Below are 25,742 nucleotides of genomic sequence, written 5' to 3' on the forward strand. Positions count from 1 at the left end.
CCCAGCTCATGCTCGAACAGTGATTTGAGCAAAGTCCTGTTCCGTTTATAAAGTTGTTCTGCCCATTTATAAAGTCGTTCATAAAACGTTCTGTGAATCCTCGCAACTGTGCACAGACCCAGACTTTGTCTGCTGGTGACCTAGTTTGGTGACCCTTGTCTGCCATACAGGGGCCAGCCACCTTACTATTAGACATAGCAGGAGTCCCCGACATGGGGCCCATGGGCACCAGGATGCCCACCAGTGCCTTTCTTGGTGCCCACCAAGTGTTTTTTAGAATGTGGATGGGGCTGTTGCCTAGCAGGGCTTCTGATCCGCCACTGAAGATCTGGTGGGCTGTGCAGATGAAAATAACATTGTTTCTGTTAGATCGCGCTAACAAAGGACTCTTAGAGTGATTCAGCAAGTGATTCAGCTTTATTGGAAGTAACGAACAAGCACTCAACTCAGTAAGAAACCAGAACAGAACACAGTGGGAGCTTATGCTCCTTTTAAACATAACCGGGCTAATGTAGCCACGCCTATTTACAAATAACAACCAATAAGATTGCTTGGTTAAAGACCAATGAGAAGCTTTCCCTCGCAGGGGAACAGTTCAGTTCTGATTGGTCGCTGTTACAAAGCGACCAATAGGAAGTTCGGTCAGAGGAGCCCTGGCTTGGCTCGAAGCTTAACATGGGTGTCTAATGAGGTGATTCATGTAACTGTGCCAATACATTACAGTTTCAGTGGCCTCTGCCACTATTGTGTTTGTTTTCTCTCTCACTCCTCTTTCCCAGTGTATTTTTAATTACTCTTTGTCTTCCCTGCACTTGGGCATCCTATCTCTGTGAGGCTCCACCTCTTTGTGGCAGCCATTTTGTGGTCAGCTCCGCCTCCCTCAGCAGCCATTTTGTGATTGCGCCCGCAACAGCCCCGTGTCAGAATTCCAAACGTGCCCACAGAATCAAAAAGACTGGAGACCTCTGTGATATAGGGATAATTTCAAGTGGGTTTTCTATCTTGGATGTTCGGCATTTAGGATGGGCATTTAGGATTTTCTTATTTTGAAGCGTCAGCAACAAGCCCATTGTGTCGATCCCAAATTGTGTTTTCCTGGTGGCCTTGCAAAATGAGTGGGGGAACGGAGAGAGAGGAAGGTTTTTGTCATTAAGGCCAAGGCTTTTGAACTTGGTTGTTATTGACAGAAACAAGCTTGGTACACATCGTAGGCAAAAGAGGCAGTCAGAGAGATCCGTCACTACGACAACAATGCAATTGTCTACATTAATAGAGGTACAAAGCCTTCTGAGTGCTTCACAGAATGTCCTGTGATTACAGAAACCATGAAAGGTGGTGTTTTTGTCCCCATATTACAGATGGGGAGAGGGGCCAAGGCTGAGACTTGCCTGGCAGAACAAAGTTTGAGTCCAGTTTAACTTTGTTGTGTTGCTTCAGACCAACATGGCTGCCCACCTGAAACTGACTTTTTTAGGCAGTTCTTGGAAAAGGAAAGACTTGAACCAGAGACCTTTTTGAGTTGCTACGCCATAGCAGCTAGCCACGAAATGTAGACTTCAGATCACTTTTGGTGCACCAAACCAGAAATCTAACATGAGTTAAGTAAGGTGTCTCTGGAAACCTGCATGAAGTGGAGGGTCTATACTGAATACCTAGCATCTGGTATTGAGAGGTGTGCTGCCCCTGTACATGGAGGTTCCATAAAACTCTTCCCAATAGGATCCTAAAGTGGCTTGCATCTTTTTCCTTTCCTCTGTTTTATCCACACAACAACCCTATGAAGTAGATTTAGGTGAGAGTGTGTGACTGGCCCAAGGGCACCCAGCCAGCTTCCATGTCAAGAGTGGGGATTTGAACCTGGGTTTCTCAGATCCTAGTGTGGCACTTTCACCACTGCACCATGATGGCTCTCCAGTTAACAGCTGCCTCTCCCTCTTGGTGTAGCAAATCTCCATCCTTATAGATTTGCATACCTCAATGTGGTTTGTGGGCATTTGTGCTTCCTGTCTAGGATTTACACCTGGTTACTATGAATCTGCCCTGCCTTGGATAGCCCAGGATAGCCCAGGCTCATCAGATCTTGGAAGGTAAGCAAGGTTGACCCTGGTCAGTATTTGGATGGGAGACCACCAAGGAATAGCAGCGTTGCAATGCAGGGGCAGTCAGTGGCAAACCGCCTCTGAACGTCTCTTGCCATGAAAACCTCATGGGGTCGCCATAAGTCAAGTGCGACCTGACAGCAAAACAAAAACAAAACACCCCTAACAGACTATAACTAAGAAGAGAAAAAAGACGGACCCAGGGAATTACAGGCCTGTCAGTTTGACATCAATACTTGGAAAAATTCTAGAACAGATTATTAAATGCTCTGTCTGTGAGCACCTTGAACGGAATGAGTTAATTGGTAGTAGCCAGCATGGGTTTATCAAGAATAAGTCATGCCAGACCAACCTTATCTCCTTTTTTGACAGAATTACTAAAATGGTTGACTCTGGCAATGCTGTGGACATAGTGTATCTAGATTTCAGTAAAGCATTTGACAAAGTTTCTCATGATATCCTTGAGGATAAGCTGGTTAAGTGTGGGCTGGATGGTGCAACCATTGGATGGATTCATGGTTAGTTGAAAAATCGTACCCAACGAGTGCTCGTAAATGGCTCTGCATCTACGTGGAGGGAAGTCTCAAGTGGAGTGCCACAGGGCTCGGTCCTAGGCCCGGTGTTGTTCAATGTTTTTATAAATGACCTGGAGGAAGACATAGAGGGGATGCTTATCAAATTTGCAGATGACACGAAGCTGGGTGGGATTGCTAATTCTGAAGAAGACAGAGTCAGGATTCAAAATGATCTAGATAGGCTGGAACAGTGGGCTGAGAGAAATAAAATGAATTTCAATAGAGATAAGTGCTTGACAGCAGCACATGTGAAAGGGATCTAGGTGTTCTGGTTGATCACAAGCTAAACATGAGCCTGCAGTGTGATGTGGCTGTGAAGAAAGCTAATGCAATCTTAGGATGCATTGACAGAAGCATTGTGTCCAGATCACAGGAGGTGGTAGTTCTGTTCTATTCTGCTATGATCAGGCCTCACCTGGAGTACTGTGTCCAGTTTTGGGCACCACATTTTAGGAAGGATGTTGACAAGCTCGAGCGTGTCCAGAAGAGGGCAACGAGGATGGTGAGAGGGTTGGAAAGAGGAAAGGCTGAAAGAGTTGGGTATGTTTAGCCTGGGAAGGAGAAGGCTTAGAGGGGACATGATTGCAGTCTTCCAAGTATTTGAAGGGCTGTCAGGTAGAAAATGGAGCGGATCTATTCTCTCTTGCACTAGATTGCAAGACTAGATCTAATGGGTGGAAATTACAAGTGAATCGATACCGGCTAAATATCAGGACAAACTTCCTAACTGTAAGAGTGGTTGAACAGTGGAACAGACTGCCTCGGGAGGTGGTGGATGCTCCTTCGCTGGACATTTTCAAGTGGAAGCTGGATGACCATCTTTCGGCTATGCTCCTGCAGAGTGCAGGGGGTTGGACTAGATGAACTGCAAGGTCCCTTCCAACTCTATGATTCTATGAAATCTGCTGAAGATACCACCTCCATATCCACTCGCAGGTGAGGGTTCTTATCTGCCCGGCCTGTTCCATTGTGATTTGGGGAACAGTTTGTGGCTTGTGCATTTTTTCCTCCCTTTCTTCAAGAACCAACAAACATTGTTCTCTCTTCCTATTTAATCCCCATTACACCATGCTGCCTTCCCTCCCAAAGTGATATAATAAATATGCAATAATATATAATCATACAAAATAGTACAAATAGATAAAAGCGATCTAATGTCCTCGCTAAAAACATAGGAACTTCTTTTGCAAGTAACATCAGAAATTACCTACAAGCCAGACTTCCGGTTGATGGCGGCGTGCTAGCAGACTCACCTCCCGGACCTCCCGGGGGTGAAGCTGCACTCCAGCCGAAGGAGGGGGTGCGCAGGTTCGTCACCCCCCCCCCCCAGAGACCCGGTGGAAGGGGCTCTGGCCATGGGACTTTTGAAAGGTTGCCTCTTCGCCGGCAAAATAGCTGGGGAATTGAGGTGCCTCTCCGTCCTGAAGGTTCTCCGTGCTGTGAGACAGTTGGGATTTAAGCAACGCCGACTGGGGCAAGCATAGGAGGTCGAGCGGTGAAATGAACATTAAAAGAGGTCCAGGGACCAACTATAAACGTGAGTCTAATGTAAACGGTGGCTAAAAAGAAAAGAAAGCTCCCTACCCCATCCTACAAAGCAGAAAGGGAGGCGGGCTGGGGAGGGACGCCTCCCAACGACACGAACCTTTGAGCGAATCGAGGGGGGGGAGCGGAAAAGAAAGCGTTTAAAGCTGTCAAGAAATACTTACCGAGGCGAGTTTGAGCGTTGAAGTGCATATTCAGAGACTTTAAAAATATTTGCTAACGTAAACAAACGATAAAGATGGTGGGGAAGAGGACGGAGAAGGAGAAGCCTGTGAAACCGAAAGGAATTGAGAGTCCTAAACCGGAAGGAACCAACGAGTTGGCAAAGACTTTGGCAGAATCCATGCCCCCTCTACTGGACCAGATGAATAACTTCAAGGAGCAGATGACAAAAATGACTCAATGTATCAAGCGAAACTCTTAAAATGATGAATGAAACTGCTGAGAAGGTGAGAGAAGTGAACGCCACTGCTCAAAAGGTGAAAAAGAAAGTACAAAAATTGGAAAAGAAGCAAATGTCTATGGAAGATCAGCTGCTACAATTACAAATGGAAAAGGCTAATATGGTTCTCCGCTTCCAGGGCTTGTCGGAGACTAAAGGTGAGAATCTGAAGGAACGTTTGAGTGAATTACTGGCCCCAGTGACAGATATGAAGGCGGAATATATTTCAAACGAAATGGATGGAGCCTATAGGTCATATTCAGGATATATAAAGAAAAATAATCTGCCTGGGGAAATTGTGGTAAGATTCTTGAAGAGGCATGTGAGGGATGCAATCCTGAAAGCAGTATCCGGAGCACCCCTGAAAGTGGGGGAGAATACCATCAGAACATTGAAAGACATTCCATTTGAAATAAAACAAAGAAGAAATATAAAGACTTAATTCTTTTCCTACAGACAAACACAATTGGATATAAATGGCTAAGTCCAGAAGGCGTAATCTTCAAAATTAAGGATAAAAGCCAGGGAATTCTTAAGAGTCCAGATGGGAGAGCCAGAGGAAGAAGAAAAAGAAGGAATGGACAGCAAGTCCAGTGGCGAGCTGGACTCGGGCTCTTCCGGGGAGGACTCTCTTTCAGAGAAAGAAGCAGCAGCTCCTAAAACTCCTTATAAGCTACGGAAGAGACGGGGCAAGGAGAAGTAAAGGCTGAAGGACTCTGAATTGTGCCTTTAAAAAGGGTGGAAATTAGATGACTTGGCAGATTTCTTTATGACAGTGGATTTTTAAGATAGAGAAAAGTTAATGTTATAATTGACTCATAGTATAGTAAGAATAACAGAAGTAGGACTAAAAGTGTGTATTAGCTTGTTAGTGGATCTCCTCTCTTGGGTTTTTAGTTAGTAGTGGGTTTCTTTCTTTCCCCCCCCTATATGTAGTTTTCCCTTCTCTATTCTGTTGTAGTTTGTAGTGTTAATAAAAATAAATAAATAAATCCTCTTCCGGGGGCTCAAAAAAAAAAAAAGAAATTACCTACAAGCCAACTGTACTTTGCAATAAGGAGATAGCTGACATACTGTCGCTCTTCTGCATGAGGATGAGAATCGGACGCCTTGCCGGTCTGAGGCATGCAGCGAGGCGATCCATAATTAACTCCTCATTGCAAAATGGGTAGCCGTGTTTGTCTGTAGTAGAAAAGAGCAAGAGTCCAGGAGTAGAGATGTAAAATTTCCAGAAATTTTGAAGCTCGGGAAAAAACCTGTTTTTTTCCAGAAAAAAATTGAAATTTTCAGATTTTTTAAAAAAATGCCACATTACCACTTCTTTTTTTCTTTTCCAGATTGAAAGTCGTTCTGTTGCTTTAGGAACATAAAATAGGACTATGGACATTTTTACTTGGCATGAAATTATCACAACTAGCATATTGGATATAGTGTATCCAAACAATTATTACAAACAGAATACCCACCCACATGCAAAAACAAAACTGAAACATTTTTTTTCTTGTAACAATAGCACCTCCTAAAGGAAGAAATGCATCTTGTTCTTGCATTGGAGAGTTCAGTTTGTAACCTAGGACTCGCTTGTCCTCAGTGCACAGAAATTAGCTCAATCTGATACCATACATATTTTTTTAGAAATGATTTGGAAAATATTTGAACACCTTGTCTTAAAATATTTTATTCATCATGTTAAAATAAAATGTCCCATAATCAAAAATTTTTCTTTTCTTTTTTCAGTTTTTCCAATTTTTTTGAAAAAAAACAAAAAAAGGCTTCAGGAAAAAAGGGGGGGGGGAATGGTTTTTTTCCAGATTTTTCCAGTTTTTTTCTGGGCCTTCACATCTCTATCCAGGAGCACCTTAAAGTCTAACAAAATTTGTGGCAGGGGATGAGCTTTCGTGAGTCGCTGCTCCACTTCTTCAGACTCATGAAAGCTCCTACTATGCCACAAACTTTATTAGTCTTCAAGGTGCAACTGGATTCTTGATCTTTCCCTCTTTGCAAGGACAAGTTGCTTAGTGAAAGGGTAATTCCTCCGCAAGGAGACAACAGTCGGTTTTAAGAGAGGAAGGGTGACTCATAGGGGACTGTGGCTTCATAAGATTTTTGTGGGATTCTTCATGATTGGGAGGGGGCATCTTAATAAACAGAACGATTGGGGAGAGGGATCGCAGACGTCAGTGGCAGGTTCTGGTTGAGTCTGAACACAGCTTGCAATGAGCTTACTAGAGCAGAGTGAGATCAGCATTCGGCAGTCGTGTCTAGTTTTTGCTCTTGTGTATAACTTTCCACGAGCCACACCCTGTGCAGAAATGCTCCGGAGTCACTTGCCTTGCAGGCTTCTCCCTCCCCCCCCCCTTTTTCAAACATCCAGAAACCCTATACATTTCAAATGGAGAAAATGTGCTTCATTGCCCTGATTCTTCCTGAGTCCAACACAAAGCCCTGGATATCTTGGAAGCCGCATTTTTCTTAATTAGGTTTTCATTTGGCTGGGGATTTCTTTTTCCCATTTAATGCATTAATCTCTCACTTCCAGCTCTGTCTCACAGTTCCAACAGATCCCAAGGAGGCTGTGGAAACTGTGAACGGGTGCCTGGAGGCAGTTGGGGATGGATGAGGGCTAACAAACTGAAACTTTGGCCCATTACGCATGCACATCTTACTGCAGATTTTCAGAGCAGTAAGCCTTTAATTTTGGCTTCGGAGTCTGTGCCCGCCTTACACACCATTCTTTTTCCTCCAGTGTATTCATATTGCAGCTACAGTTTTTAAAATGCAGTTTTCTAAATTGGGGTGGAATGTTGCTTGAGACATGTGGGGGGTGGAGGCCAAAGTTGTTGTTGTTTTTTAAAATTTACACAATTGCCCTAGCGCAGGTACACAGTAGCATTCAGCAAGCACCTTCCATTTAAATCCCTGTGGTTCCGGTTTTGCACATGCATTTTAGCGTTAGTTCATTGAATGAAAGGGAACAGAAGGGAACCCAGTCAAGGGGGGGGGGGCAACCCACTGTTGAAACTGACCAGACTTTTCCTGAAACTGACAAGCAGCTGCAAATCCCCATTTTCCATATTGCCCAGCCTTAGGGGATTCTCTGCTGTGCTATTTGGCCACTGTGAAGAATGGGAAAGATTCACAGGATCTTATAATATGGGGGGACATGTTGAGTGTACAGAAGAAGAAGAAGAGAAGAAGAGATTGGATTTATACCCCGCCCTTCACTACCCAAAGGAGTCTCAGAGCGGCTTACAAATTCCTTTCCCTCCCCCTCCCCACAACAGACACCCTGTGAGGTAGGTGGGGCTGAGAGAGCTCTGACAGAAACTGCTCTTTTTCACAAACAGCTGTGCCAGAACTATGGCTTGCCCAAGGTCATCCAGCAGTTGCAAGTGGAGGAGTGGGGAATCAAACCCGGTTCTCCCAGATTAGAGTCCGCACACTTAACCACTACACCAAACTGGTTGAACCCACTGACACTGGCATTGCAGGCTGTGATCGCTAGTAACGTGTGTGTGCGCGCATGTACCTGTGCAAAGTTGCTTGCAACTCCACCAAGCTTTGCACAGGACTGCAATTTGTATGGGGGAGAAGTCCTCTGGCAGAAGTTCTGGGGAGCTGTTTTAGTCTTGTACCACTAAATTGAAGGGGGGGGTCGCTGATGCCCTAGCACAGCTGCATAGTAACGCTAATTTCCTGCCCTTCCTTGCAAATTTGCATGGCTTTCTTTTTGTGATTCTCTAAGCTGATCCTGCACACTGGTCATGATGATCTTGGCAGTTTTCCTGTACTGTGTGGATTGCACTCTTCATCCAAATGGATTGATTCCAAGCGATTCTTAAGTTCAGTGGTTTGCAGAAAGTCCATGTGGTTCAGCCACCATTTTAATGCTAGGCTTCCAGAGACTGCCAAAATGGCTCCCTCCCCCCAAAAAAAACAAACTTTGTTCACTAAAGCATGAAAGGGGAAAATATTTTCAGAGCTTTAGGCTTCCCATCCGCATGTCTTTCTCTTTACATTTCATGTCAATTTCATCCCACACTGATTTTTGTTTGCATGCAACACTTAAATCCCCCCCCTTTTTTTTTTGCAGTGAGAATGCTGCCATTTGCCTCCTCTTCGATCTTCCTTTCAAGTCAATACCAGCAGGGAACTAAACCTCATGCAGCTCCTTTTAAACTTTCCCCGTGTATTTTTTTATTCAACAATCCGAGACTAGCAGTGGTCTCATATCGCTAGACACATGCCACTTGTAAAAAATTTTTTAAAATTTACAATGAGGGAGAAATGGAGCTTGTACACCAATAAAGGGGGTAGGAATGTAGAAGGTGCAGAGTTGGCAGAATAACCTTTATGTGGGCAGGGTGTGACCTTCAAGGGGCAGCAAAAGGGTGGGGGGAATTCGAGGCAAACTGTACACTTTTGAATTACCTTCGCCTTGAAAGTGAAACAAGGGGGAAATCAGCACAAATGTACTCTCAGAAAACCCAGGGAAACAGCAACCAGAAAGCGAACTAAGCATTGAAGAGAGGAAAAGCAATGCAAAATGACAAAGAAAACCCCACAGACATGCACAGTGAAAGCAAGGGAAGACACTTGTGCATAATGGGCCTTAATCCCAACAAAGCTAGTCTCCTGTTGGATAAACAGTTGTCACTGGGGGCCAGGGGCATCTTTCACCAGCCGGAGCTGGTGAGCCAGCTGCTGCTCTTCCTGTGCCGAAAAAAAAATCTTGCCACTGTGGTGCATGGCCTGATAGCAATTATTAGATCACTGCAACATGCTCCACTTGGGGCTGCCTTTGGAGACTGTCCAGAAGCTACAGTTGGTACAGAGTGCTGCATCGAGAATATTGACAGGAGTGGATCTCCGGGACCGTCTCACTCCAGTCTTGTTCCACCTTCAGTGTCTCCCAGTTTGCTTCCAGGCCTGGTTCAGGGTGCTGGCACTGACCTTTGAAGCCCTGTACAGCTTGGGGCCACCATACCTAAAGAACCACCTTCTCCCATATGAACCTAACTGACCTCCCCGGTCACGTTTGGAGGCTCTGTTTCAGGTGCCCCTGGCATCTCAGGCTAGATGAGTGGCAGCCTGAGAAAAGGCCTTTTCAGTCATGGCTCCAAAACGATGGAATTCCCTTCCTAGGCAGATTCATCTGTCTCCTGGAGTTTTCTGCCAGCAGGCAAGACTCTTGTTTGGTTTGGCACTTCCTCACTATTATTAGCCCTTCTCCTTGGCTTGGTTTCGTTTAATTGTTTTCAATAATTCATCCATTTTTGTATTTTAAATGCTCTTTTTAATGCTTGTCGTGGTTTAATGTTTGCCACTTTGGGGGCCCTGAGTTGAGCCGAAAGGCAGCATAGAAACGCTTTGCTTTGGGCAGAGCACCCTGCAAACTTATGGGGGCCGTCATAACATTTGCTTTGTTTATAAATTCGCAAGCAGAGTGGAATGGAGGCAAAGAGGGGATCCTGACCCACAGCGTATGCCCAGAGGGGCCTTTCCCAGACTTCAGCCCTGCAGGGGAAGGGCCTGTTCAGGAAACATCTGTAAGCAGAATCACACCCTTCTGAGCCGATTGACTTCAGAGGACTGAGAAGAGAGTAGCTCTACTCAGGATTGCACTGAAAAGGCTTCTTTCGTGTCCTCCTCAACTCCTCTTCCCATCCAGAGTCAAAGGGATAGGAAGAGACCCATTCATAATAATGGAACAGCAAACTCACCCAGCATGTTAAAGAGGAGGAGAAGGAGATTGGATTTATACTCTGCCCTTCACTTGGAGTCTCAGAGTGGCTTACAAACTCCCATCCCTTTCCCTCCCCACAACAGACACCCTGTGAGGTAGGTGGGGCTGAGAGAGCTCTTTCCAGAACTGCCCTTGAGAGAACAGCTCTGACAGAACTTATGGCTTGCCCAAGGTCATCCAGCAGCTGCAAGTGGAGGAGTGGGGAAATCAAACCCGATTCTCCCAGATTAGAGTCCATGCACTTAACCACTATACCAAACCAGCTTGTGTGGAAGCGCAGCTGAAGGATGAAGACACCAAGGCAGAAGATTCAGCATCTCGAGAATCTCTTTGCTTTCGGTGAAAATCAAAAAGGATATCCCTAGTTCTGGTGTTTGTGAAGATGGGCTTGAATACCCTTGTGTCTCTGAAGCCAGTGGGTGGACAAATAAGGTTTCCAGGGAAACAGGATTCTGTGCCCTGCAGTTTCTTGCCCCAACACTTGACTTGCAGGATAAAACTATGCCAATTAAACGGGTGTAGATCAGTGTTCCCTCTAAGCTGAGTTACTGTGAGCTAGCTCACAGTTTTTTCACCTCAGGCTCATGCATTTTTGTCTTCGTTCAGGAAGGATGGCTCCAGAGGAAACGAATTCATGCAGTAGCCAAACTGCTCACTCACAACTTTAATGCCGGTAGCTCACAAAGTAGATTTTTTGCTTACAGGACTCCACAGCTTAGAGGGAGCACTGGTGTAGACCTGGGCACAGAACCTGGCCAGGCAGGGGACCAGTTGGAGGAGGGTTGACTCTCAACAGCTGAAGTGACCAGGAGACTGAACACAAATCATGCCCCAGTGATGCCTAAGACTAACTCACCTGTAAGTGAACAGTTGCAGTCCACTCCTATCAGGAAAGGGAAAGTACTCAGTTTGGAGACTGTGTTGGGGAAATAGTCGCATGATGTGTTGGACTAGGCCCAGAGAGAGCAGGGTTCAAATCCTTACTCAGCTCAAGGGTGACCTCAGGCCAGTCGCCCTCAGCCCAGCCAACCTCGCGGAGTTACTGTAAAGGCAGCACGGAAGAGGGAAGAAATGGGTCAGCAGCCCTCAGTACAGTGGAGGAATGGCAAGATGAAAGGGTGATGGGGAGAGAGAGGGGGAACAGTGCCCAGCCTTTTTTATATGACCCTGGCTAGCCAGGATACCACCGATCTTGGGGGGAGGGTTGGAATGGGAAGGGTTTGCGAATGGAAAGACCCATTTGGGGTGCTTTTGACATCCTTTGCTCCCCACACTTGTCCTGGAGTGATTACTAACAGCAAGGGAGTCCTAATCACTTTTGTGATACTTAGCAAATCACCGCAGCAGAAACTGGTTAGACCAGCTTCTGAGTCCCCGGAGGCCATTCAGGCCAAAGCAGATGAAGCCGGTGGCGGCATCACCTTGAAAAATTGCTTAAAGTTCTGCCAGCAAAGAGACGCTCGGAAGAATCCATTTAGATCGGAGATTCTTTCTTTTGCATTATTTATTGCAAGTGCTTTTTAAACCTGTCTGAGAGAAGAAGGGGGTAGGAATCTTCCACACCAATACACGAATCCTCCAGATGCACCCCTACCTGTTAACAGTGGCAGGTGAGTCTGCTTGCTTATATTTTTTAAAGTAAAGATTCCCCACCTTTCACAGTAGCCCACAGTGGCCAACCAAACCAAGAGCCAGTTTGATGTTGTGGTTAAATCTGGGAGAACCGGGTTTGATTCCCCACTCCTCCACTTGCAGCTGCTGGGTGACCTTGGGCAAGACATAGTTCTGTCAGAGCTGTTCTCTCAAGAGCGCTCTCAGCCCCACCTACCCCATGGGGTGCCTGTTGTGGGGAGGGGGAAGGGAAAGGAGTTTGTAAGCCGCTCTTAGTGAAGGGGGGAGTATAAGTCCAATCTTTTCTTCTCTTCTTCTTCTTCTAAAAAGATTCAATCCCAAAATGATAAACATTTGCAAAAATATGAACAGCAGGGGAGATCCAGCAGAAAGAACCACAATCCAACAGAAACTGGATTGTGTGTGTGTGTGGGTGGGTGTATAAAGTGGTCTCAAGCAATGCTCCCTCTAAGCTGTGGAGTCCTGTGAGCAAAAATTCTACTTTGTGAGCTGCTGGCATTAAAGTTGTGAGTCAGCGATTTGGCTACTGCATCAATTAGTTTGCTCTGGCGCCATCCTCCCTGAGCTGAGACAAAAATGCGTGAGCCAGAGGCTAAAGAACTGTGAGCTGGCTCACCCTCACTCACCTTAGAGGGAACACTGGTCTCAAGTCCCAGCTGACTTCTGGTGTTCCCGTCGGTTTCCAAGGCAAGGAGATGCTCAGAGGTGGTTTGCCACGGCCTGCCTCTGTTGTTGGGGTCTCTAATCTTCCTCAGCAGTTTCCCACCCACGTCCTAACCGGGGCCGACCCTGCTTAGCTTCCCAGATCTGACAAGAACAGACTAACCGGGGCCATCCAGCTCAGGGCCAAGATCAAAGAGTAAGGGAAAATCCAGATGTTCACAAAATGAAGGAGAACATGCAGAAAGACAGATAATCACTAAGGCGACTTGTGGGCCTCAAAAGCTCTTTTACAAAGCATCACGTTAAGCTGGAAACAAGATGCTATTAAAGAAGGGGCGAGATGGCTCTCCGTAGGGAAGGAGTTCCATAGTCTTAGTGCCACATCTGAGGAGGCCATGCCTCTTGTGACCACCCACCAAACCTCTGCTGCTGTGAGTATCTGCAGATCATCTCAGTGGGTGTCTTTGTCTGGAGAACAAAATTGTCCCTGGGAACACCCCGGGAGCCAGTGCAGGCCCCAAAGCACTGCCAAGTGGCAATTAGCTCTACAGTTCTTCAAGTGGAGTTTGAGAGATACTTATCTGCCAGTATAGAGATCTTCCTGGTGAAGAAGTCCCCGTATGATTTCAAAATAAGCCACCTGGAAGTTGAGGCAGGGGCAGCTGCTTGGATCTGACGAGACACACCCTGTCTTACTCAGGCGACTTCTCACATCCAAAGCCACTTGGGAGTAACCTTCTTTGTTCTGTTTAGGGCTTTCAGGTTACTTTGCACGATCTGCAATCTGAACACTGCAGCCAGAGAGACTGTGTTTTGATGGTGGAGCGGAATGGAGTCACCTGGGCAAGCTTCAAAACGCCAGAAGACATGGGGGGGGATGCCGAAGCAGGTATGTTTATGAAAAATGAAAATGGGGATGTAGAAGAGGAGCCTGCCTCGGCAGGGAGGGCGGGATATAAATCGAATGAATGAATGAATGAATGAATGAATGAATGAATGAATGAATGCATGAATCTCTTGGCAAGGCTATCCATCCATGTGGGAAGCAGCCCTGAATGCATGTTGTGGTAAGAGATGTGAAGGCCCGGGAAAAACCTGGAAAAATTCAGAAAAAAACTCCCCCCCCCCCCCGTTTTTTTCCTTTTTTGTTTTTTTCTGAAAAATTGTTAAAACTGAAAAAAAGAAAAGAAAAAAAATGGATTATGGGACATTTTATTTTAACATGATGAATAAAATATTTTAAGACAAGGTGTTCAAATATTTTCCAAATCATTTCTAAAAAATATGTATGGTATCAGATTGATCTAATTTCTGTGCACTGAGGACAAGCGAGTCCTAGGTTACAAACTGAACTCTCCAATGCAAGAACAAGATGCATTTCTTCCTTTTGTCACATGAAAAGAAAAAGGTTTCAGTTTTGTTTTTTCATGTGGGTGGGTATTCTGTTTGTTTGGATACACTATATTTTTAATATGCTAGTTGTGATAATTTCATGCCAAGTAAAAATGTCCATAGTCATATTTTATGTTCCTAAAGTAACAGAATGACTTTCAATCTGGAAAAGAAATAAGAAGTGCTAATGTAGCATTTTTTAAAAAAAAAATTCCGGAAATGTTACATCTCTAGTTGTGGACACAGGAACGTATATGAAACTGTGCTAGACCAATGGTCTCAGTTTCTCCCGGTCATTCTTGTGCTCCGCTGACTGGCAGTGGCTTTCCAGAATCTCAGGGAGAGGGGCTTTCACATCCCATGATCCTTTAAGTGGGGATGCCGGGGATTGAACCTGGGGTCTTCTGAACGTCGAGCAGATGCTCGGCTGTTGAGCCACAGCTTCTCTCCAGTGCAGCAGCCGTTGTGTGGAAGACTTTCACGTGGTCTGCCACCCGCTGTCTAGCAACTCTTCCCTTAACGTAAAGTTTGAGTCCAGTGGCACCTTTAAGACCAACAAAGTTTAATTCCTAAAAGCTTATTCCCAGAATTAAACTTTGTTGGTCTCAAAGGTGCCACTGGACTCAAACTTCGTTCCGCTGCTCCAGACCAACACGGCGACCCGCCTTAAGACAGTCAGTGTTTTGATTAGAGCGTACAGTACAGCTGCGTTAGAGTGCAGAGGGAGAGGCCGTTTTCTAATGCCCTCCCTCATGGAGGAAATACCCTTGTCCTGCTTTCAAATATTCAGAGTGTTTCACAGATCTTCTCCTTTAAGAAAGGAAGGTTTGACAGAGGGCCAACAAAGTTGGTCAAGGGTCTGGAGGACAAGCCCCAAGAGAAAGAGGCTGAAAGAACTGGGTGTATCCAATTTGGAGAGGAGAAGATGGAGGAAGGATGCGATCGCCCTATCTCAAGAGGGAAAAGATGCTCCAGAAAGCAAGTCTAGGTGAGGGGGCTAGGGTCGACACTGGTTTCAGCATTCGCAGAAGCTTCCTAATGGCAAGAGCTGTTCAACAGCATGACCTCACCTAGGTTGGACAGTCCTCTGTCAAGGATGCTCAAAAGCTTTGGATTTCCTGCGTAGAGCAGGGGGTTGGGCTAGATGGCTTAGAAGGCTCCTTCCCATTCCAGGACTCCTGTAGTCATCCTTACAACAGCCCTGTAAGCTGGGTCAGTATGAGGGTGCTGAGACACAGAAACAGAGAGTGAGGCTTGCCCAAGGCCACCCAGCAGAAGCGAGATTCAGACCAGAGGCTTCCTGATTCATACTTTCACTGGTGTGTGTGTGTGTGTTAAGCAGCTTCCAACTTAATGGCGACCCCTATGAATTAATGACCTCCAAAACATCCTGTCCTTAACAGCCTTGCTCAGGTCTTGCAAACTGAGGGCCTTTGTGGCTCCCTTGATGGAGCCCATCTGTCTCGTGTTGGGTCTTCCTCTTTTCCTGCTGCCTTCAACTTCTCCTAGTGTCATTGTCTCATCCAGTGAGTCTTGTCTTGTTCTTCATTGTTACTTGTATATAAAAGTTTACAAGCCGCTGGTCTGTTATACACTGCAGTGTAAGTGTTGCACTTTTACAGAACCGTGAAAAGCTCTGATCTTGCATTTTGTCCCTTTTGCGGCGTTCTCTGTCTCGGTTTTCCAGGTGAATGGCACAAAGAGCCATCTGACCGATGGAAATGGTGTTGGCAATCATCTTGGGGAGGAAGTGGAGTCTTTCCTGAGTGATGCTGGCCCCCTGCACAGCTTCGATGACCTAACCAAAGTGAACCCTGTGGCCACAGCCACAGGTATGGCCTGGAAGAACAGTGAGATATTTGAATGTGACATTGAAGGTCCTTCCAAGAGCTGGTCACGTTTCTCTTTTCCTGAAGTCGCTTGCTTTTGGGGCTTCTTTTTATTGTATTAAATATTCCAGGACTGGGCCTTGGCACAGATTAATTAAAACTTGTTTGGCTGTCTTTTTAAAAAAGAATAAGATTTAAGCATGCTCTTGATATACTTGGGCACTGGTTACTACCTGATCCTTCGACAGGAGCCATGTTCTGAATTGAATAGGAGTTGAAAGGGCAGTGTTGGCGCCACCTACTGACTCACTTCTGCATGAACCAGGATGTGGGCAAAGGGTTCTTTATTGTGATTGACAATGGAGGCCTTTGGCAGAGTTCTTCCATAATTGTGTTGTTTTCAAGGGCTCACCAGAACACAGGCAAAGAGCCCTAGTCCTGGTGGAACCAAGGAGGAAGAGCTTAAAGAGTCTTGAAGCAAGCATCTGAACTCCATAGGGTGGGAGGGCTCTGCTCCTCTTCTCCTCCTCTCCAAAGTGACCGGCAGTAGAATCTTTGGCCAAGCCCTTCCATTTTATGCAGATCAGTGGCTCATTTCTATACACAAGCAAAGGGCCCTTTAGGCTCCTTCTGTCCTGTGTGATCAGAAGCAGAGGCTTTTGGCAGAGCCCTTTTGTTGCAAGCCAAGCCAGGAATGGTGTAGCACACACTGTCAGAGTGTGGAGCAAGTAAGGCAAGAGCACCAACATAGTCCAGGTCCAGTCCAAGGTTATGCATGGAGTCAAGAGTCTAGTCCAAGGGTCAGGCCATACAGCAGGGTCTGAGAATCCAAGAGTGTCAGCTATGCTGCCATGGGTGTTGGGATGCTCAGTCAGAGTCTGTGTAAATTGCTTTCGCATTCCTGTCTATGCTTTGCGCTGGAACACTTATCTATAACGATGTGCAGGTGGGAGTGTGTGTTGTCTGCCTTTCCAGGCGGCCGTGGGAGCCGGACAGTTTCCAGCTTCACCTAGAAACAGTTTGCTGGCTTTAGCCCGCGCGCAGGAGGGTGCCTAATTGGCCTGCTTGCCAGCTTCTGCTGACTCAGAGCTGACTACACAGGGCTCCTCTTCTGAGGAGTCCTCACTCTTGCCCCAGCTGACCCACAACACCTTCCCCTATTATACAGTTCATACATCACCAAGGCAGAGGCAAAGTCACACTGAAGAAGAGGGCCTTAAGGAAACTGTTGCTTGTTTCCAGTGGTGAGCATCTCAGTGTGGTGGGTGTAGTGGTTAGAGTGCCAGACTAGGGTCTGGGAGACACAAATCCCCACTGTGTCCTGCAAGCTTGCTTGGTGACCTTGAGCCAGTCACACATATTCAGCCTAACCTACCTCACAGGGTTATTGTGAGGATAAAATGGTGGAGGAGAGAATGATGTAAGTGCTTGGGGGGGGGGCATTGGGGAGAAAGGTGGAGAATAAATCTAGTAAGTAAATAAATAAAAAGTAACAGTGTAGTAGGGGAGAGTTTTGCCAGAGCCTCTACTGCTGGTCACACTGGAGAGGAGGGGCTGTGGGGTTTTGGTAGAGCTCATCAAACACCTAGTTCAAGACACTGGCAAAGGGCTCTTAGGAAGTAGCTAATGTAACTAATATGAGGAGAGGCCTTGGTATTGGAGGCTGTCACAGTACCTCCCCTTATCATATGGGAGAGATTGGAATTTTTTTTAAAAAAAGCATAGGAACTGTTGCTGAAACATTCTGTTTTTTTTCCCTCCAGTCTTGAAGTGCTTGCATGCAAGATACGCCATCAACGTTTTTTACACTAACGCCGGTTGCAGCCTGGTGGCTCTCAACCCCTTCCGGCCAATACCATCGCTCTACTCGCAGGAGCTCATGAGAGACTACCATGCTGCCCCCCACCCTCAGGTGAGAGCAGAGATTGTTGGTACAGCCAGGGGTCATTTCGTAGAAAAAGAGGTGGAGGAGCTCATTAGCATAACTCATTAGCCTAACTTATTTGCATATGCCACATCCCTTGACATCACCGGAAGTGTGTCAGAGGGCAACGCCCATTGCAACTTACCTGGCTGCTTCATGCTCCTCATGGCCCAGGGCTGCTGGAAGCAGGGGACGGGGCTTGTTGCATGTGCCCGCCCCCTGGGCTCTTTACTGCCGGAGCTCCTGTGTGCTCCTGCAGGAAATGACCCCTGGGTACAGCCATTCTCAGCCTACAAAAATGACCTTGTTGAGATCTCAGACAAAGAGGGGGTTGGCCACAAATAAAGTTTTCACATTCTGGCCCTCACACGGAGGCCACTTCCAATCCCTCCCTGTTGTCTGGGGGGGGCAGTGTCAAGGATTGGCATGGGTGGGGGCTGCTAAGAATGTTGGCCCACCTGAAGGCCCAGCACCATTTGGAGATGCTAAGTCTCCCAATGCCAAGCCTATACAGTTAACCTTGTTCACCTGGGGCAACTTCACCAATATTTGTTTAGTGAGGAGACTTGAATGGGTTAGGGTTAGGGTTATTTTGTTAGGGTTATTTTGTTTTGAGTTTAACTGAAGGGTTAGGGTTAGGATTATTTTGTTTTGGGTTAGGGTTATTTTGTTTTGAGTTTAACTGAAAATGTTTCTAACTGTTCCTGTAAGCTACATTGAGCCACAAGGAAAGGCGGGATATAAGTGCTTAAATAAATGAATAACATACAAGAAGCATTTTCAATACTGAGAGCACCATGTCAATGCTGCATGAAATGTGCAGCTGCTGTCCTTGGGTCACCCAGGCCCATGCAGTCACCCCAGGCCACCCGGGGGCAACTTTGGCAACACGCGCAGCCCTAAGCAGCTGCCAGTTTCTAAATTAAAGATTCTTCCCTCCCTATCAAGCGGCTGATTTTCACTGATCTAAAACCAGCTCTAGATTATTTCAAACTAAGGCCCCTTTCACATTACTGTTCTAAGTTCAATGTTATCTATTGTTGGTCCAATTCCAAGTAAACCAATACAGAGACAGGGGTTTCATACAGCGAATTTAACTCCATTAATGAGCTGTCTCTGAAGCAATCTGGCCATTTCAAACAATGCTGCACTTTTCCCTGCACCCTTTTTTCCTGCACGATCTTCCTTTAACTTTTTTTTGGGAACATTCTAAGTTGAGCGCTATAGACCAATATAGTGGTGTCAAGGCATCTCAATGGTATCACTGTAGCACTGAAGGGCTCCATTGGTCTAGCGCACTGGTTCCCAAACTGGGCGGTACCGCCCCCTGAGGGTGCCGGAATGATCAAGGTGCGCAGTCAGAGCCTTGGGTGCAGTTGGGGGGCATTGAATACAAATAAGGGGGCGGTGGAAGCATAAAGAAAGAAGAGTCCAGAACCTATCTAAAGCAGCCTTTTGGCAGTAGGCCAAATAAGTTTGGGAACCTATGGGACTCTAGTGCTATAGCGCTCAGCTTAGAACGTTCCCCAAAAAAGTTGGAGGAAGACCGCATGGCGAAAAAGGATGGAGGGGAGCACAGCTCTATTGGAAGGGCTGCAGACATTTTAAACAGCACACTACGGCAATTCAGAAGCACAAAGAAGAGGTGAAACTGGAAGAAAGCAGCTTATCTCAAGAACGGCTCAACTGCGCTTTGCTAACCAGATGCAAGTGGCTTTGTATGAAAAGGTAAATAAAATCCGTTAGCAGCCAGTTGCTAAAATGATTGTGTCTGAAAGCCTAAGTAAAAATCCGTTAGCAGCTGGCTACCAAAATGGATGACAAAGGCTGTGTGAAAGGGGGCCTAAGATATGGCAACGAGTCAGCTTTAGATTATAATAAGGTATCCGGTATTAAGCACAGGTCCACCCGTGCCAGCAAAAACCCAACAAAGGTGGATCAAATGTTGTTACCCCTGTGTTGCAGATAGAGGGTTGATGCAGAAAGAGACTATATTATAGCAAAAGTGAGATTTGAACAGGGGGATATTCTGGCTCACTCCTTTAGGCTCTATAATATTGCCCTCACCCGATCCTGGTTTTGGTCCAAAAAGTCTTAATTCCTCCTCCTTAAGAAGTAGGGAACTACTACTCAGTTCCATCCAACAGTGTCCTCCTTCCCTCCAAATGTCATTGGTGTGCTCTGATCTTCTAGGAATTAAAACCTCACATCTTTGCGGTGGCTGAAGAGACCTACCGGAATGTCAAAAGCCAGATCCTGCCAGTGAACCAGTCCATAATTGTTAGTGGTGAAAGCGGTGCAGGGAAGGTAAGGGAAGAGCTTCCTGAAAACACCTCTCGGGCAGGATGCGTGCCCCTCTGGTGGCAGCTTGCATGCACAAATGGTTCTGCAGGCCAAACTTTTTCTCATTGTGTAAAAATCAAATGCTTTTTAGAGCTGCAAAAAGCCCTGTGGGCTGCATCCTGTGGATCTGTCCTGCTGGTGGAGGTACTTCCTTCCAGAAGAAGGATCCTCCCCAAACACAGGACACCAGACATTTTGCATCAGTGAAAGGCTCCTTCTCCCAGCGAAAGCCCATCTGCAGTAGATCCATGGGATTCAGCCCCATGCACAGAGTAATCCAGCCCATCAAAGAGGAAGGTCTAGCATAGCCCACTCCCTGACGTCCTCATTTTCTGTATGCAGGGATCAGGTTATATATGGAAGCGTGAAAGGAGAATGCACTCTTTGTGGAGCTGCCCTTGAAGACTGTCCAGAAGCTAGACAGGTGGCAATCCGAGAAAGGGCCTTCTCAGCCATGACACCAAAACTGTCCCTAGGGAGATTCGTCTGCCTCCCTCTATCGGTGTCTTCTGCCAGTGGGTGAAGACTTTTTTGTTTCATTTGGCATAGCCCCAATAACAGTTATTGGCCCTCTTTCCAGCTTCTGGCGCTGTTTGTTTAAGTATTTTATTTCATTGTTTTATCATTTTGAATGTTCAAATGTTTTAATGTTTTTTATAATTGCTGCCTTGGGGACCCTGATTGCAGGGTTGCCAAGTCCTACCTTTGTAATAGCCGGGGGAGTCCGCGTCGTGCACGTTGCGGGCAGGGCCACAATCAACCAAGGGAAAACCATAGAGTTTTCCCTCAGATGATAGAACGTCCCCCCGCAACGTGCCCAACATGATTGTGTCACCTCCAGGTGATATGTTCACGCCGGGCACGTCATGCGCTTTGGGGGTGGGGTCCCCGCCGGCAGCCCAATCCCCGCCGGCGGGAAATAGGCCTCTCGGGCGGGAGTTTCCCCGCCCCCCAGGGGGACTTGGCAACCCTACCTGATTGGGTGGAAAGGTGGCATAAAAATATTCTAAATAAATAAAAGTGCACTCCCCCCTTGTGGATGTTACAGTCCAGACATCTGTCGTTTTGGCTGCTCAGGGCAGGCCAGCCAGTTCCCCTGATAGTTTACCTCATGGACGCGCTGCAGCTTGTCTCAGCATCAATCCTCTTCGTATGACCTCTGTTCAAAGCAATCTGTCTCCCTCCCACGCAAACACCTTGCTGAAGGAGCAGCAGCCAACGGCTCCTGTTTCTGGTTGATTTCCCAGACATGGACGTCACGTTGCCTGATGAAGTTTTACGCTACTGTGGCCTCCTTGCCCTCCGCCTCCCAAGGCAGCGTTGATGTGGAAAGGATAGAGAAGAGAGTATTGGATTCTAACCCAGTGATGGAAGCCTTTGGTAAGCATGTACGAATGCATGCAGAATACACTCTGGCTGATACTTGCTAGTTATAATTTTGTTTTAGCACCACTAACCACTGCGGTGCTGTACCAAGGAGGAAACAAAGACCGGTCTGTGCCCCAAGGACTTTCCAGCCTCAAATCTCCCATAGTGAAGAGGAAGAGGGGAACTGAAAAAGGGGAAGTGATAACATGATCCCATTGGTTTTCAAACTTTTTGAAGCAGCACCTGTCAAAGAAAGATGCTGAAGGAATTTCCAGAGCTGTTGAATTTCTTATTGTGCCATCGCAAGAGTCAGCAAAGCAAAATCTTGGGTGGGGGGGGGGTTTACCTCTCCCAAGTACATTTGCAGTCCCCCAGATAAGCATGCACAACTAGATCTTGAACACAGAATTTTCCAGTGAACCTGACTTCTTAATATCTTTTTTCTGCAGTTGGCATGGGTTGATCCGACTAGTTAGTTCTATTTTCAAGGTCACTTATTTATTTATTTTCAATCACAGCACATCCCGCCTAGCCTACATGACTTCACCATTCTAATATGTCGCCTCTCTGGTTCATTTTTACTTCCACATACCTGCTTTTCCAACTGTCACGGCTCAGGTGGGATGTCACCTGACGCTGCCACCACTCTGGTTCCAGGTTCCTCTGAGAAGGCCCAGAGCACCCTCCCAGGCCTTCAGACCTCCCTTTTTGGCCAAATAATAGGCGTGAGGACCAGGCAGAGTGAACAATGAAAATAGTTTATTTTATAGGAGGTCAAACAAACAAGGTGCAGAATAATAACAGTAAGTGGATGAAAAGAAATCAAATGCCCTAACGTGTGTCCCTAGCTCACTATCAAGTGGCCTTAGACTACTCACCCTCCCCTCAGGATGAGGGTTTCTTCCTCACAGCAGCCTCAGTCCCTTCTGGCTCTGTTCCCTGGGAAGAAGAACAGCTTTCCCTCTTGTACCAGTTCCTATATTCCCCAGCCCTCTTCTTCCCTATTGGTCAAAATCGGCACCAAAACTTCCCAAGGCCTTATGGGGTTTGGTAGGCCCAGCCTCCCTTACTGCTAGCCAGGCTCCCTGGTCCTAGTAGGCCTCTGGTGGCACAGCCCAGATCATGACACGAACTTACTGTTCTTTTTGGTGAGATTCCAGTCCAGCCGGGGCCGGCCCGAGGTGTTTCTGCGCTCTAGGCGGGGCACAGATGCCAACCTCCCAATGGGGCCTGGAGACCTCCCTTTTGCTGCCACCGCCTCCTCCCCCCCACCGCCACCGTGCGCATCCTCGGTGATCCGGCCGGCTGGTTTGGAGGGGGGAGGCTGTGTGCAAGCCACTGTGGCGCCTACTCCCACAGAGGCTAGTAGCCTAAGGCTACCCAGGAAGGGAATCCCTCGGGGCATCTGCACGGCCGGGACCGAGACAGGGATGCGCCAGGGCGGCCACCGAGGGCAGCAGGTCAGTGCCATGGCGAGCGAGCTGTGGCGGGGGCCCTTCCTTCTTTCCTCCCTCCCTTCCCTCGCCCCCCTCGGCGGAGCGGCCTCCCTTGCTTGGCCCCCGGCCCCCTCTGCTGATTCTTCCCTGGAGGAAGGGAGTGAGGGAGGAGCCTGGGCGGGCCTGAGGGTGGCGGCGGCTGGGCACGGGTCCCCTACCTGGGCACGGGTGGCTGGGTTCGAGGGGGGGGAGGCTGCGCGCAAGCCACTGCCCCTCCCACCTGCCTTACCTTGCATGTTTTCTGGGATCTGGCCCCGTTCCCCATTCGCTCGGGCAAGTCCCAGGGTTTCCGTCTCCACTTTGGGCAGCAGCATGACCAGGCGGCTGCGGGCCGAGCAGTGAGGGGCTCCGTGTCTGCCCGGCGGCCGCAGGTCAGCACGTGGTGGCGGCAGCGGCAGCGCTGGGGAGTTGAAGGCAGTGGCGCAGGGGGCATGCTTGGCAGCGGTGGGAATTGCTCTCGGCCAGCCTCCACCGCCCTTGGAAACCCCGGGGAGGAGCTTCTGGACATGCCAAGTGCCCCGATCCCCCAGCAGGGCAGGGAGCGCTAGGAGTCGGTGTACTTTGGGGACTCCCTTTGCAAAGTCTTTCCATACTGTTTTCTCAGCCATGGCACACACAGATCTCCAACCCGTCAGCAGCATCTTCAGTCACTTACATCTTAGATAAGTGGGTTTTTAATGGTCCATGTTTCAAATGCCATGGCATTTAAAACGTTTTATATAAATGCATTAATGAAAACTATGTTCTCCTTATCGTGGTAACCAGCACTGGGAGAGGGAGCTGTTTAGATCAGGGAAATGGCTTGAACAAGGCTATTTAAATCAGGGAAGTGACACGCGCCCAACACCAGATTCCATTTCAGAAGCAAAAAGATGGCAGAACAGAATGTCGGTCTCCAAAGTCTTGTCTTGTTATGTCATGGCCCTAAGACCGTCTGCTGCGTTTTCCTTCTAAGTGGAAGACTTAGTCCAACTCTCTTTTCATTAATGTGTCGGAAATTTTGCCTTCGTCCATCTCCCTTTTCTGGCTGACTTTACAGGAAATGCATGCACTCTGCGGAACAACAACAGTAGCCGTTTTGGGAAGTACATCCAGCTTCAACTGAACAGGTATTACTGGAGTTCAAAGGAGAACGGTGTTGTCTCAAAGCTCATTAGCATCACTTCCGATGGGTACAGCTATCTGTCTAGGGGCACATCAGTCTGCAATGAGAACATGCTCAGGGAATTGCAATGGGCACAGTTGTCTTGACCCTGCCTATCCTTTGCTGAACCTCCACTGGATAGGTGATGTGGAAGAGTTCCACCTGAGATCCTAGAGAGCTGCTGCCAGTCTGAGCAGACAATCCTGACCTTGATGGACTGATGTTCTGACGAAGTACAAGGCAGTTTCACATGTAGTGGATGCAATTCAGAGTTTGCCCAAGCCCTATTGAAACCATGAGGGCTAGGCACTAGCTTCTTAAGATGGATGCCGATTCTGTGCAAGGATTTGTCATCTGTAATAACAACAACAACTTCTAACCTTTTTTTTCAGATCTCAGCATCTAACAAGTGCTTCCATTCAGACATTCTTACTGGAGAAAACCAGAGTTGCCTATCAAGCCCCCCAGGAAAGGAACTTCCATATTTTCTATCAGGTTTGTGCCATGATCTGAATACTAGACTTTTTTCTGTGGTGGGGGCAGGAGCTTGCACAGTCAGTATTGCACAGATGGGCAAACAACTGGCTGTTTGCAGATAATCCTTCGCTGTGCTGTTTCATTAGGAAGCAATCAAGATGGGGAGAGACAGATGGGTGGTATGGAAAGAACATCAGAAGAGCCCTGCTGGATCAGACCTGTGGTCCATCTAGTCCAGCATCATGTCTCACACAGTGGCCAACCAGTTCCTCTGGAGGGCCAACAAGAGGCCATAGAAGCCGAGGCCTTCTCCTGATGTTGCCTCCTGCCTCTGATATTCAGAGGTTTAGTGCCCCTAAATGTAGAGGTTCCCCTCAGTCACCATGGCATCAATAGACTGTCCATGAATCTCTCTAATGAATCTCTCTAATCCCCTTTTAAAGCTGTTTATTCCTGTGGCTATCACTATATCCTCTGGCAGCATATTCCACATTTTAATCACTCTCTATGTAAAGTTGTATTTCCTTTTGTATGTCCTAAACCTACTGCCCATCAGCTCCATTGGATGCCCTCGAGTTCTAGTATTTTGGGAGAGGAAGAAAAAGTTCCCCTTGTCAACTCTCTCCACCCCAGGCATAATTTTTAAAACCTCTATCATGTCCTCCCTTAGTCATATCTTTTCTAAATGGAAAGTCACAGACTCTTTGGCCTTTCCTCATAGGGAAGGTGCTCCCTACACAGTTAGCCATTTTCTGGGAATGCTAGCTAGAGTGACAAAGTGGTGTTCGCCATCAAGAAAAATAGCAGGAGGACTTCTGGTCTATGGAACAGTGATGGCGGACGCTCTCCCCACAATGGGGAAGAGTGAATCACACACCAGCAGCCTGGAGGGGTGCCACCTCAAGTGACACCTCCGCGGAGCCTTTACAATAGGCTCCAGGCCAGGGGGCTTTTGAAGGGTAGCCTCTTCGATGGCACAATGCCAGAGAATTGAGGCTCCCCTCCGCCCCCATGGTCCAGTTGCTGTGTGGCCTTCCGGCACAAGCTGGACTGACCGGGACAAGCAG

The 25,742-nt window shown here is 47.3% G+C and overlaps 1 protein-coding gene across 1 annotated transcript in view; it reads left to right on the forward strand.

The window, feature by feature from the left end:
* MYO19 (myosin XIX) overlaps positions 1 to 25,742 on the forward strand; it is a 73,346-nt gene that overhangs the window by 5,323 nt on the left and 42,281 nt on the right. The window contains exons 2-8 of the mRNA XM_015409494.1: positions 13,456 to 13,591; positions 15,782 to 15,926; positions 17,687 to 17,835; positions 20,041 to 20,154; positions 21,438 to 21,570; positions 24,094 to 24,163; positions 24,591 to 24,693. Coding sequence (XP_015264980.1) covers positions 13,532 to 13,591; positions 15,782 to 15,926; positions 17,687 to 17,835; positions 20,041 to 20,154; positions 21,438 to 21,570; positions 24,094 to 24,163; positions 24,591 to 24,693 — 774 coding nt within the window. The 5' untranslated portion in view covers positions 13,456 to 13,531. The remainder of the gene's footprint in view (positions 1 to 13,455; positions 13,592 to 15,781; positions 15,927 to 17,686; positions 17,836 to 20,040; positions 20,155 to 21,437; positions 21,571 to 24,093; positions 24,164 to 24,590; positions 24,694 to 25,742) is intronic.

Source organism: Gekko japonicus, unplaced genomic scaffold, assembly GCF_001447785.1.
Source record: "Gekko japonicus isolate JY-2015 unplaced genomic scaffold, Gekko_japonicus_V1.1 scaffold959, whole genome shotgun sequence".
NCBI classification, from domain to species: domain Eukaryota; kingdom Metazoa; phylum Chordata; class Lepidosauria; order Squamata; family Gekkonidae; genus Gekko; species Gekko japonicus.